Below are 13747 nucleotides of genomic sequence, written 5' to 3'. Positions count from 1 at the left end.
ATGTGTCTTTGGTAGTGTCAGAAAGCAAGACTTACTGTGAGGAGCCTAGGAATCTGACCAGGAAAAACTGGTCATGTAAGTCAAGGACCGAAAGGGATGTGTCCCCTGTCATCACGCCAGCCGAGTTTTTTACGGGGTTTGTGCTTAGGGCTTTCCTAAGCCCTGTGGCTTGATGATTCACCGTCTTGTTCTTGCATCTTCTCAGAAGCCTTTTGACCTTCAAATAACTCTTACATCTGGTCATCACTGCTGTTAAAATATTCTATTAAATTTTTAAAGCGGAAAAATTTAGGGCCAGAAAATGGCTGATAAAGATTGAGTATTTCATCCAGCTGACTTTTTTTTTTCCTATATAACTGTACAGACATTTATCCTTCAAGTGTTTTTTTTTAATGCTTTTTATTTATTTTTGAGAGACAGAGAGAGAGAGTGTGATCAGAGGAGGGTCAGAGAGAGAGGGAGACACAGAATCTGAAGCAGGCTCCAGGCTCTGAGCTGTCAGCACAGAGCCCAACACGAGGCTCGAACCCACAAACCGTGAGATCATGACCTGAGCCGATGCCAGACGCTTAACCGACTGAGCCACTCAGGCGTTCCACCTTCAAGTGTTTCAGTACTTACATCTGTGAAATTACATCTGTAAAACTACTTACATCTGTGAATATTAAGTAAATATTTGTAAATATTCTTTCAGAACAAGAATCTTTAGGTTTCCCAGTCCCTGACCTTTAACATTGCAGTGAAACATCCTGTAGAGTCTGAAGAGACTTTTTCCTCTAGCACAGTTTTCTGATTTCTGTTTCCATTCTTTACAAGGAAAGTGGAATGAAAAAAACAAGATTCCAGGGGTGTCTGGGTGGCACAGTCAGTTGAGCATCTATCTGACTCAGGTTATGATCTCACAGTTTTGTGAGTTAGAGCCCCATGTCGGGCTGTGCACGAACAGTGCAGAAACTGCTTGAGATTCTCCGTCTCTGCCCTTCCCCTACTCTCACTCTGTCTCTCTCAGAATAAGTAAATAAACTTGAAAACACACACACACACACACACACACACACACGATTCCTTATCCTAGTAAATATAATGCCTGTTACCATTCTCTGTCAGTGTAAATTGGGTAAATAGAGAAAAATTCATCCTGGAGAACTTTAAAACCTAATCACTAAGTAATGTGAAGCTGACTTTTTCATTAGGTTCATGTTAGGCTCTTGTAAGGAGTGATTACGTCGTATAGAAGCTGTGTACAGGCTTGTATAGATTGTTAGAGTGTTATGAGGAAGGTACATGGAAGTTAGGTGTGCAGGCCAATCAAATAACACTTTACAAAGGAGATAACAGTTGATCTGGTGCTCACACCATGAGTGAGACTTGTGAAGCAGGGTGCACGGCCAGTAGAGATGAGATCAAGGGGTGCCCATGGACAGGCACAGAACCTCAGTAAAGTCTCAGGCACTGCAGGTCGTTCTGTAAAGCCCCTAAAAACAAATTCCGTGAAGAAGCCAGATGCCTATAGGGAGTACTGTAAGGGAATATTTAGCCTAGATTGAAGCTTCTGGCACTCCTTTGTATTGTATACTTGTTAAGAGCATAGCACACTTAAATCTTGATTTGAGTTATTTTAATGTAAGGAGGAAAACTCTCTTATTTCTTCAGATGCCGAAAGTTCAGTATAAATCAAACTGTAAACCATCCACATTTGCATATCCTGCCCCTCTGGAAGTCCCAAAAGAAAAGGAGAAGGAAAAGGTAGGTTCTTTGTTCCCTTGAGCAACACTTGTACTAATATACAGAAGCTGCTTAGTGTTTTGTTTTGGTTTGTTTTAAATCTTTTTATGTTATAAATTCGATATTTTCAAAGTAATGCTTCTTATGGTAAAATCTGACATTACACAAGAATGTGAAAAATAAAAGCCCTTTTTCTCTATTGGTCATCCAAGTTCCACGCTGCAGGAAACATAATTTGTGAATCCTTCCAAATGTTTTCACTGCACGTCAGTACTTTTTATACCACAAATAATTGTTGACATACTGTTCTATGGCTTACTGTTTTCACTTTAGCAGTTACTCTTTAGGGGACGCCTGGCTGACTCAGTCAGTGAAAAACACGACTTGATCTCAGGGTCATGAGTTCAAGCCCCACGTTGGGTGTAGAGCCTACTTAAATTTTTTTTTTAAATCTTTAAATTTTTCAGTGTATATGGACCTCATTTATTGCTGCAGAGCAATCCTTTGTGTATAATACCGTAATCTGTCTACTCAGTTCCTCAGTGATGGACATTTTAAGGTGATTTCTCATTTGTCACTGTTACAAATGAAACTAGAGTAAGAGTCTTTATACATGTATGTCTGTGCACTTGTATATCTATAAGTTAGGATCTTAGATGTGATTGATTCACGTAATATACGTTATTTATTTTCATAGATAATGACTAAATTTCATTCAAAATGGATATAACCAACTTCTTGACAATCAGCAGTGTATGAGAACACTCACTGATGTGTGTTAAATCAAACTATTGTGTTAGCTGCACTTGCCCCCGAAGTTTTCTCAGTAAAATTATCCTTTCTGATACCTTATGCTAAGGAAAATGCTTTCTTTGCTGTCAATAGTGTTCCATTATTAGCCAATTGATTATTTGCTGTAAGTTTTGTAAGTGGGGATAATTATATAGTTGACCAAATTTGAGGATGGTGGGTGATGAATATCTCTGACGACAATATCTCGTTTCATCAGCTGTGTTTCAGACCCCCAGCTTTTAGATCTGAAACAAAACCAGCTTATCCCAGTACTGTAGCCTTTCAAATTCCCTGGCAAGAAGGGTAATTCTAGGCTAACCACTCACCCACTATGTATTACAATTGTAGTGCATCTAATTCAGTGAGAATATCTTTATGACTAAGTTTGGATGAAATTTTTATATTTTCTAGTGCTTTCCCTATAAAATAAAAAAGTGTGCAACACCCAAATATCTCAGAAGCTCATAATAGCAAATCCACATCCAAGGTAGACTGTGGATTAAAAAAGTAATAATAATAAGAGTTACATTGGACACAAGCCTTCAGGAACTAAAGAGTCACCTAAGGACCATAGCATAAAATTATATGAATAAATGTCCTGCTTGTTTTTCCCATTTGTTCCCTGATTATTTTTTCTTATGATACTGCCAGGAAACAAAATTAGTATTATGGAACTGATTTCTCTGTGGACTTGTACTTTGTAGCGAACAGATTTTGGTTTACTGTGTTCACTTCCTCTAGGTTTCCACTGCTGTGTTATCTATTACTGCCAAGGCTAAAAAGAAGGAAAAAGAAAAAGAAAAAAAAGAGGAGGAGAAAATGGAAGTGGTAAGTGTAATTTGGTGATCATGTGGGTTGATATATCTATCTTTGTCATGGTCCAGGCTCTTCCTAAGTGAACATTCCCATACCTGGCTCTTTAAATAAGTGTCCCATTCCAAGCACAAAGACTCCTGCAGCTTTAATTGGAAGAGACTTGAGTTCTTAGAGGAAATGACAACTAAAGTGGGTTTTGAAAGGCGGAATAGAAACTTCAGACAATGAGATGATGGTGGGAGGAAAAAATTTCCTTTCAAGCAAAGAGATTATCATAGACCCTCTTATTCTGGTCTCTCCTAGTAGAAAAACTTCTCATCCTTTAAAACCAAGTTACATAGCATTCTCACCCGTAAGCACGGCTGCCCTCTCCATCCTCTCAGTCGGTATGACTTTAGTTGTCCTCTCATCACATTTAGTCCTGGCTACCTTTGGTACCTAAGAGTGACCCCGTAAAAGGAATACCTGAGTAGCCCCATTCGGTTAAGCATCTGACTCTCAGTTTCAGCTCAAGTCATCATCTCACAATTTTGTGAGTTCAAGCCACGCATCAGGCTCATGCTGGCAGTGCAGAGCCTGCTTGGGATTCTTTCTCTCTCCCTCTCTGCCCCTCCCCAGTTCACACTGTTTCTCTCTCTCTCTCTCTCTCTCTCAAAATAAATAAATAAACTTAAAAGAATTAAAAGGAGTTGCTCAGTAAACTTATCAAACATTATTCAGTGATATGGAAGAGAAGTGAACCTTTGTGGGGCTATTTTTTCTCATTTTCCAGGATGAAGCAGAAAAAAAGGAAGAAAAAGAGAAGAAAAAAGAACCTGAGCCAAACTTCCAGTTACTGGATAATCCAGCCCGAGTTATGCCTGCCCAGCTTAAGGTCCTGACCATGCCAGAGACCTGTAGATACCAGCCTTTCAAACCAGTAAGTTATCTTTGGCCCTTAGCTATATACCGGCGGGATATTAGTTCGTAGAACAATGGTATATTGATAGAGGAGGATAAATCTCCAAAGCATTGGAGAAAGCTCCGTAGAACAAATCAGTCTCTTAGCAAAAGAGAGAACATTCCCTTCCATTTCATATGGATTTGGGAGAGATCTTTTTTTTCCTTTGGGTAACCCAATAAACATCCTCCGTCTATCAGACGCTTACACAATAGAAGTTCCTAATACAGCATAGTGATAGCTGTGGAGCCAGCCTGGACTCTGGGATCAGACATCCTGAGTTTGAATCCTGATTCTACCACTTACAGCCAATGTAACCATAAATCTAGTACTAAACCTCTCTGCCTCAGTTTCCTCTACTGTAAAATAAGAATTATACCCAACTCAGGAATGTGGCAAAGAGTGAACAAGGTGATACCGTTAATACACAAGCATTTACAGTGTTGAATATTACAATTTGAAAAGAATCTTCGTACCATTTAAGGAGGGAGAATGTTCCAGGTTAGAAACAAATGCTGAACAATAATTGGCATGAAAATGCCTCTCCCCCTTCCCCCCTCCACATTCTTATAACTGGAAAACTAGAAAGCCATTAGTAGACACATTTAATACATCCGTATCCTGGGTCTGTCTAAAGTGCCATAATGAGATTTCTAAAAAAAAAAAAAAAAGACCATTCTCATTAACTTAAATGGTCCATGATAGTGGTGAGTGGAAGGCATCCCTAACCCACACCTGTGAGCCCACGTCTTACCCGACTAGAGTATCAGCGAGGGGAGACAAGGACAGGGATACTGAGTGGTGGAGAGCTAGACTTGGGCAGAACTGAGTTTATATTCCAGCTCTGCCTTTTCTTAGCTGTATACCTGAGACAAGTCTTTTGATCTTTTCGTGTTTCAATTTCCTCATCTGTTAAATGAGGAATATTATACTATCCACCTCCTAGGAATGTTGAAAAGATTAAATAGATCATTATATGTAAAATACCTAAAACAATGTCTGGCACATGGTAAATCCTTAATAAATATTAGTTGATGGGGTGCCTGCATGGCTCATTTGGTTAAGCGTCTGACTTTGACTCAGGTTATGATCTTGTAGACCATGAGTTTGAGCCCTGTGTCGGGCTCTGTTCTGACAGCTTGGAGCCTGGATCCTGCTTCAGATTCTGTGTCTCCCTCTCTCTTTGCCCCTCTGCTGCTCATGCTCTGTCTCTCAAAAATTACAAATATTTAAAAAGAAAATTTAATAAATACTAGTTGATGAGGTTGACAAGTTACCAGATGTCTGTAGGCCAGAAAGGCAGGAATAGTTTGAAGATCTTTTCCCATCTCTTATTAGTCCTTCATTATTACTAAGGACCTAATACTACTTGGTCTTTAGTGTTCAATGAACGAATCAACACCTTAAATGTAGTCACTGTCTGCTCAGCTGCCTAGTTCATCAAAGTGACATATTTACAGAGAATGTCTTCTAACAGCATCTAGAAACTGCTGTTGCCAGTTTAAGTGGGGTATATTGAGAATAGATATATTAGTGCGTAACTAGTGAATACTTCAGCACACAAGACACCCAGTGTCTTTGACAATTATGAAAAACTGAAGACAGCAAAGTATGTGCTCCATATGGTGATGCCATGAGGACACTGGTATGTTTCTGCTGGAAATTAAATGTATGTTAAGCATTTGCTCAGAATAAGAGGAAGCTACAATCATTGTCCATCTATGAGTCAAAAGACTGCTTTTGTCTGTGCAAGCCAGAAGTGAAGAGTAAGGAAGAGTAACCAGCTGCCTGGCTGATTGTTGACGATGTGCTACCCTAATGCACACACGACCCCTCAACAAAGACTGGAGACTTACTAGTTCCAGGTATTTAAGGACATCCCTGCCCAATCACAGCTGACCACGTACTTGAGTAGAGACTTCGTGGTCACATACAGCAAAAAATACTGACTTTACAGAAGAAGTTGAGAAAAGTCACAAAACAGACAACAGCAGCAAACCCTGGGGAAGGGAGAGAATCTGATTTCCAGAGTTGCTGCATTGTATTATTTTAATGTCCAGTTTCAACAAAAAATTACAAGACATACAAAGAGGTAAAAACCTAGATTCTTAGGCAGACTAAATCATCTATTTAAAATACGTCTGAAGACCTAAAAGAACTAGGTCTAAAGAACTAAAGGAAAGTACGAGAATGTCTTCACAAATAGTATCAGTAAAGAGATAGAAATCATAAAAAATAATGAAGAGATTATGGAGCTAAAAAATACAGTAACTGAAAGGAAAACTATTAAAGGAACGCAACAGCTGTTCAAGCAGACTTGGGCAAACTTGAAGACAGGTCAGTTGAGGAACAACCCCCCAAAAAAGGATGAAGAAAAATGAACCTCAGAGATCTGTGGAACACTACCAGGCATACCAAGCTACATAAAATGGGATAATGGGAGTCCCAAAAAAGAAAAGCAGAAGAATGTTTGAAGAAATCATGGATGAAAACTTGGCAGACTTTATAAATATTACTAATCTACATACCCAAGATGTTCAGTGAATCCAAGAGTGATAAACCCAAAGAGATCCACACCTACACTCTTTGTGATGAAATTGTTGAAGAAAAGGGAATCTTGAGAGAAGCAACCCATCATAGACTGGGACCCTAAATAAGATTAACAGCTGATTTGCCACCAGAAACCATGGAGGCCAGGAGGCAATAGGATGACATACTCGCAGTGCTGAAAGAAAAGATTCTCAACCACAAAGTCTCTGTCTATCAAAACTGTCCTTCAGAAGTGAAGGTGAAATTAAGACATTCCCAGAGAAAAATGAAGAGAATCTGTTGCTAGCAGAGCCTGCCATCCAGGAAGTACTAAGGTGAATGCTTCAGGCTGAAATGAAAGGACACTACATAGTAATTTGAATCCACATGAAAAAATAAAGAGCACTGGTAAATGTAACTACATAGGTGAATACAAATGAGAATATAAATGTATTTTTGTAACTCTTCTCCCATCCGGTTTAAAAGACAACTATATTAAGCAGTCATAAATTGGTATTGATGTGTACACACTGTATAAAAGCATAATTTACATTCACTATGTCTTAGTTCTGGCTGCTAAAACAGATTGCCACCTATCATTTAAAACTAAATGGCTTAAACCAAAACATTTCTCCCAGTTCTAGCTAGTGTCCCAAGATTAGGATGCGAGCATGATCAGGGTCTTAGTAAAGGCCTTCCTTCATCTAACTTTACAGATGACCTTCTTCTCATTGTATCTTCACAAGGCAGAGAGAGAGGAAAGAACTTCTCTTCATGTCTCTCCTTATAAGGGCACTGATTTCATTATTAATGAGGGCTGATTGCTTGCTAATGACCCACCTCCTAATACTATCACTTTGGGGCTAGGATTTTCCAACATGTGTTTGGCAGGGTGAGGAGACAGAAACATTCAATTCATAACACAGTAACAACAAAGGAGTAGGGAAACAGCTATATTGAAATGTTTTTGTATATTATTGCAATTAAGTTTATTTTTCAGTGAGATTAAGATGTTAATTATAATCCCAAAGACAACCACCAGACAAAATAACTCAAAAAGTAGACTAAAAGAAACAAGGAAATTAAACTGGTACACTAGAAAGTACCTACTTAATGCCAAAGGAAGGCAGTAGTGGAGGAATTGAGGAAGAAAAATATGTAAGATGTCTAAAAAACAAATAGCAAAAATGGTATGAGTAAATCTTGCCTTAGTAATCACATGAAATATCTTTTTTTTTTTTTTTTTAAGTAAGCCCTAGACCCAATATGGGCCTAGAACTCACAACTCTAAGTATCTCATGCTCTCCCAGCTGAGCCAACCAGGCACCCTTATCACATAAGATGTAAATGGACTAACCATGCCAGTTAAAAAGGCAGAAATCAGCCAAATGGATAAAAAAGAAAATGATCCAACTACATGCTCTCTTATTAAGAGACACACTTTATGGGGCGCCTGGCCCCAGTCAGTAGAGTATGCTTGATGTCATCTTGATGTCAGGGTTCAAGCCTCACATTGGGTGTGGAGATTACTTAAAAAATAAAACAGAAAGGGAGGCAAACCATAAAAGACTCTTAAATACAGGGAACAAATTGAGGATTGATAGTGAAGGGGCCAGAGAAAATAGGAGGAGATGGGCGTTGAGGAGGGCACTTTGTGAGAATGAGCACTGGATGCTGTATGTAAGGGATGAGTCACAGGAATCTGCTCCTGAAGCTAAGACTACACTGTATACACTGTTATGTTAGCTAACCTCACAATAAACTATTAAAATTTAAAAATAACAAACAAAAAATAAATAAAATCTTAACATGCTTTAGATTCAAATAAATTAAAAGCAGAAGGATGGGGAAAGATACCCCATGCAAACAAGTAACTAAAAGAGAGATGAAACAGCTGTGCTAAGTCAGAAACTAGATATTTTAAGAAAAACTGTTGCTAGAGACAAAGAACATTTTATAAAAAGTTCATGGGCACATGACTGGCACAGTCAATATAGCATGAACTCTTCCTTCTTTTTTTATAAGTAATCTCTGCACCTGATCTGGGGCTTGAACTCTTGATCTCAGGGTTGTAAGGTTGTAAATTCGCACCTACGTTGGATATGGATTACTTTATAAACTAGAGTAAAATCAAACCTAAACCACATAGCTATAAAAGGCTCCTTCCATATGTTGTTTACAATTGCAGGATTTGAGTTGCATTATTTCATTCCAGATAAGCGTAACATAGTACCGTTATAACCTGGAGCCATCTGTTTCCAAAATATTAGAAGTCTTTTTTGTTGAACATAGGTATTTCCTTGTGTTTGGTAGACAATTCTTTTCCAATTGGTCCTTTAGATGGTTCAGGTAAACTTGTAGGCCATGGAGGATTAGTGGCTTTGTACTATGATTGTTCTTGAGTGAATAGTGATAGTAAAGGCAGGGTCCATTCATAAAATGACTCCTCTGCAAGGAAAGCACACTGTTTAAGGGAAAGAGTTAGAAATCAATGTGTATGGATAAGTGTGTGTTGAGAGAAGAGAAATAGAATATAAGTAGAAATTCATGAAGGCACGCCAGTTTTATAGCATGGCAGGGCAGAGTGCTGATGAGGAAAAATCAGATTAGGTTGAACTGCAGAGATACTCATACATACATGAATCATTTGACTAATGTGCTTGTGCTTCTTTTCCTTCCCATTAATGTGCTTTGGTAGAAATAATGTTTTTCCAGATGTGCCCTGCCACTGTTGACTGATTTAATTACAGAGAGCAGCTTTCCATTTCCTTTGACACAGGCAAGCAGATAGAATAAGATTAGCACACCAGAGATGGGTGAAGAGTTTGGTGTTTAAATTTACTTCTGTTAATATGTTTGGGAAAGAGCTAATACAATTGCTTTTACACTCTAGGGGTTTTTTTGTTTCCTATCTACTACTTCATTCTCTTGTATCACAAGGATTTGTAGATTAAAGTAAAAAATACTCAGTGTATCTGTGATATTTATGTTGTTCTCTCTGTCATTCTGAAATTGCTGGAGAAAAATTGGCTTTTCATTTGTAGATTGTCTTTTGTGTCCAAAATGATAGTTTTCTCACAAAGTAATAAAGTATCTATTAGACTAGTGTGCTTTTCAAACTTTAGTGTACACACATATCACCTGTGGATCTTGTTAAAATGCAGATTCTGTAGGTCTAGGCAGGACTGCATTTTCTGCATTTCTAACAAAGTCCCAGGTAATAATGATGCTGCTGGTCCAGGACCGCATGTTGAGTAGCAGGGCATTAGATTTCCATGTAAATTTTACATAGATTTCTATGTAAACAGTTTCCCTACAGTCAGACTGAGGCAGTTCTGGAAGTACTATTCTTCTCTTGGGATGCATCATCTAAATAGAACAGCAACACATGTCCTACCGTCCGGAGCCACTGGGTTAAGTTTGTAAATTTCCTCATGGATTATGAGTTTCTTTATCCTTTGTGATGTGCATTGACGTTGTTTTCCTGAAGGAATAGATGAGGAAAAACTGATTAGCCCCTTCTCTGTGTTGAACGGTCTGTCACCAGTGTAGCATCGCACAGACACAGGTGCGGATTTGTCTAGTAAAGTGTAGTTCTCTTCCAGTGCTTTACTTCCAAATCATCAAGTAGCCTCACAGGCATCATTGCACAGGTATGTGCTCTAGCCTCTGAAGCAGTCTCAAAATGAGTGGAATTTGTGCTTCTTTCCTTGCTCCGTGTGCACAGCTCTCCATTGGCGGCATCATAATCCTGAAGGACACCAGTGAAGACACTGAAGAGCTGGTAGAACCTGTGGCAGCCCACGGCCCCAAAATTGAGGAAGAAGAACAAGAGCCAGAACCCCCAGAGCCATTTGAGTATATCGATGATTAGGGACCCAGAGGTATGTGTAGGATGAAATTGGGTATCAGGAGAAATCCGTTCGTCAGTACGTCATAAATGTTTTCGGCACATTGTCTCTTTTTCCATTCCTATTATGCTCAATCCCTGTTTACCTAAATGGTATTAAAATTTCACCTCTTTTTTATTTCTTCCTGTTTACTTAACCACCAATTCCTTTTTCTTTTTCCTCCACTCCCTCTCTGCCCTGTAGTGTTGGACCAATTCTATTCGAAGTGGCTACAAACTGTTTTCATAGGTGTGTAGGAGGTGGTAGGAAGGTTGCTCCAGAATGTAAATCTCCTCAATGTTTTTTTCATCAAAAAACCTTGTTTAATTACCCCCTCACCCTAGAAAAAGTCTGCTGAACTCACAGGTTGCTCGTGGTAGAGTTGATTTACGTTTTGATGTAAGCCCCTTATTACAGATTAGTTATAGTTTATAGCCGGCCTGGTTCATGGATTACATAGGTCTAGGCTTCTCACTGATTCGTCTCTCTCTCCCTTTCTGGCAGTACTTTTGACACTGAAAGCCTTAGTAATTCATTTATTCACTAAAGCGATTGAACATGTAATGTGTATAAGACGTGGTGCTTAAAGGTACTTTGGAGTCCATTAGACTATAACACAAAGCTTTGTCCGATTGAAAAAGATTATTATTCCAGTGTTATAACAGTGTTGGAGTAGGTTTTAGATGCAGAAGATTGGAGTAATTTAATGTCATGAAATTATCATTCTTTTTTCCACCATTTTGTTAGTAGTCATCACATATTTAAAGATTACTATGAACTATATAATCAAGGTTTTCTAACTCCACCCTAGTACATGTACATTGTCAGACAAATAAGAATTTACTCTTCTACTCTTTGAAGATAAAAAGAACAGGGGTGCCTGGGTGGCCCAGTTGGTTAAGTGTCTGACTTGGTTTCAGCTCAGGTCATGATCTCAGTTTCATGAGTTCGAGCCCCACGCAGGGCTCTGTGCCAACAGTGCAGAACCTGCTTGGGATTCTCTCTCTGCTCCTCCCCCACTCACGCTGTCTCTCTCAAATAAATACACTTAAAATGGAAATAAAGATAATAAGAACAGTATCATTTATTACATTATGACAAAAGGAAAATACATTTAGATGTCAGGTTGTAAATCTAGCTCCATGAGTGTCACCCACTGACCAGCAATTAATCAAAGCTTTTACAGAAATCTCAGATAAATATTAAGGCAGAAACCTTGCCATTAGTAGGAAACTATATTCAAGACTCTGAGAGTGTTTGGACCTTTGAGAGAGGGAGGTTTATACTAACTTCCTGGTTATGTAAACTTGCTTTTGAAAATTATTTTTCAGCCTTTGGTTTCCTAAGCTTTACCCAAGTAGCACAAGGCAGTATTGATACCATGAGCATTCAGTGTCTGTGTGGAACTGAACGGACTCACATTAGCCCCCTCAAGCCTTACGACACGCTTACACCTTACTGAAAGCCTCGATTTACTCTTTCAAGGCAATTAATTACAAGATGGCTTAGAAAAGTTTTTAGTTAGGGGCGCCTGGATGGCTCAGTCAGTTAAGTGTCCGGCTTCGGCTCAGGTCATGATCTCACAGTTCGTGGGTTCAAGCCCCGCATCGGGCTCTGCACTGACAGCTAGCTCAGAGCCTGGAGCCTGCTTCAGATTCTGTGTCTCCCTCTCTCTCTCTGCCCCTCCCCCTCTCATGCTCTGTCTCTCTGTCTCAAAAATAAATAAAACATTTAAAATTTTTTTTCTAAGTTTTTAGTTAGAAATTGGATCCTTCCCTCCCCTCCTCTCCCTTACCCACTCTGTACCCATTCACAACCGCAAGTTCAAATGTTGTATTTTCCACTGACTGAGCCAGCCAGGCACCACCGAAATTGGAATCTTACTCTTTTCAAAAGGATAAAATATTCAGTCTAGTAGGAGTGTAAAAACTGTAGTCTGTCTTAACAAAAAGCAGCTTCTTAGGACTACATAGCAGGGGTAGGGGCTAGTTTTAGACTTCAACAGCTAGTAGTAAAAATAAAATATTTTTTTTAAATAAAGAATGATCTTAAGGCTTCCTGGGTGGCTCAGCTGGTTGAGCATCTGACTCTTGATTTCGGCTCAGGTCAGGGTCTCATGGTTGTGAGATTGAGTCCGTGTCCGACTCCATACCCAGTGTGGATCCTGCTCACAATTCTCCCTCTGCTCCTCTCCCCTGCTCAGGCATGCTCTCTTGCTCGCTCACTCTCTCTCTCTCTCAAATAAAATAAATTTAAAAAAAAGAATGACCCTAGCTTTTCCCTTCCCCCTTCCCTAGGATCTCATTGCTCTTCTGAAGAAGACTGTCCAGGCTCGTATGGGAAATGCCTGTGAGGACGTTCATGCTGAGACCCCGCTATTCACTGCATGTATCATTGCCTCTGCGTTGACCCGAAGAACCTTGTCTCCAAGTCTTTGGTGAAGAGAAGATAGAGGACTATTTAGTGTGCTCTTTGCAGAACTTGGTTTTCAAATAAATATATTAAAATTTCAAAATGGACAAGAGCTTTTTAATTTGTTCGTTTTTCAGCCTCAATTTTAAATAAATGGACCTAATATCCTTTGCCCCCCATCATGAAATGCCTAAACCCAAAGAGCTAAATCCTCAATTGCCAGGATGAGTATGCATGACTCTCATATTGATGAGAAAGGTAGACTAGTTTATAAGGTCTTTGAAAAATAATGGAACAAGAAATTTTTAAAAAATCAACCTTTGTTCATGACTCCAAGAATCTCTGCAGGTTTTAAAATTGGATTGAGGGTATGAGATACCATCATTTACTGAAGAAGACCTTGTAGTGGCCCAAGGGAAAGGTTTATTTAGGCAGTCCAGAAACATTTGTTTTTAAATCAGTTGCTGGGGCACTGAGTGGCTCAGTCGGTTAAGCTTCTGACTTGGGCTCACGGTCTGTGAGTTCAAGCCCTGTGTTGGGCTCTTTGCTGACAGCTCACAGCCTGGAGCCTGCTTAGGATTCTGTGTCTCCCTCTCTCTCTGACCCTCCCCCACTCACACTCTGTCTCTCTCTCAAGAATAAA

At 39.3% G+C, this 13747-nt stretch overlaps 1 protein-coding gene across 1 annotated transcript in view; it reads left to right on the top strand.

The window, feature by feature from the left end:
- PSMD1 (proteasome 26S subunit, non-ATPase 1) overlaps nucleotides 1-13211 on the top strand; it is a 93094-nt gene extending 79883 nt beyond the window's left edge. The window contains exons 21-25 of the mRNA XM_029933601.1: nucleotides 1654-1746; nucleotides 3259-3345; nucleotides 4106-4252; nucleotides 10530-10686; nucleotides 12990-13211. Coding sequence (XP_029789461.1) covers nucleotides 1654-1746; nucleotides 3259-3345; nucleotides 4106-4252; nucleotides 10530-10676 — 474 coding nt within the window. The 3' untranslated portion in view covers nucleotides 10677-10686; nucleotides 12990-13211. The remainder of the gene's footprint in view (nucleotides 1-1653; nucleotides 1747-3258; nucleotides 3346-4105; nucleotides 4253-10529; nucleotides 10687-12989) is intronic.
- Nucleotides 13212-13747: the final 536 nt, after the last annotated feature.

The sequence above is a fragment of the Suricata suricatta genome, chromosome 3 (genome assembly GCF_006229205.1).
Source record: "Suricata suricatta isolate VVHF042 chromosome 3, meerkat_22Aug2017_6uvM2_HiC, whole genome shotgun sequence".
NCBI classification, from domain to species: domain Eukaryota; kingdom Metazoa; phylum Chordata; class Mammalia; order Carnivora; family Herpestidae; genus Suricata; species Suricata suricatta.
The sequence above is the reverse complement of the archived record's forward strand: the minus strand, read 5'-3'. Positions and strand labels throughout refer to the sequence as shown.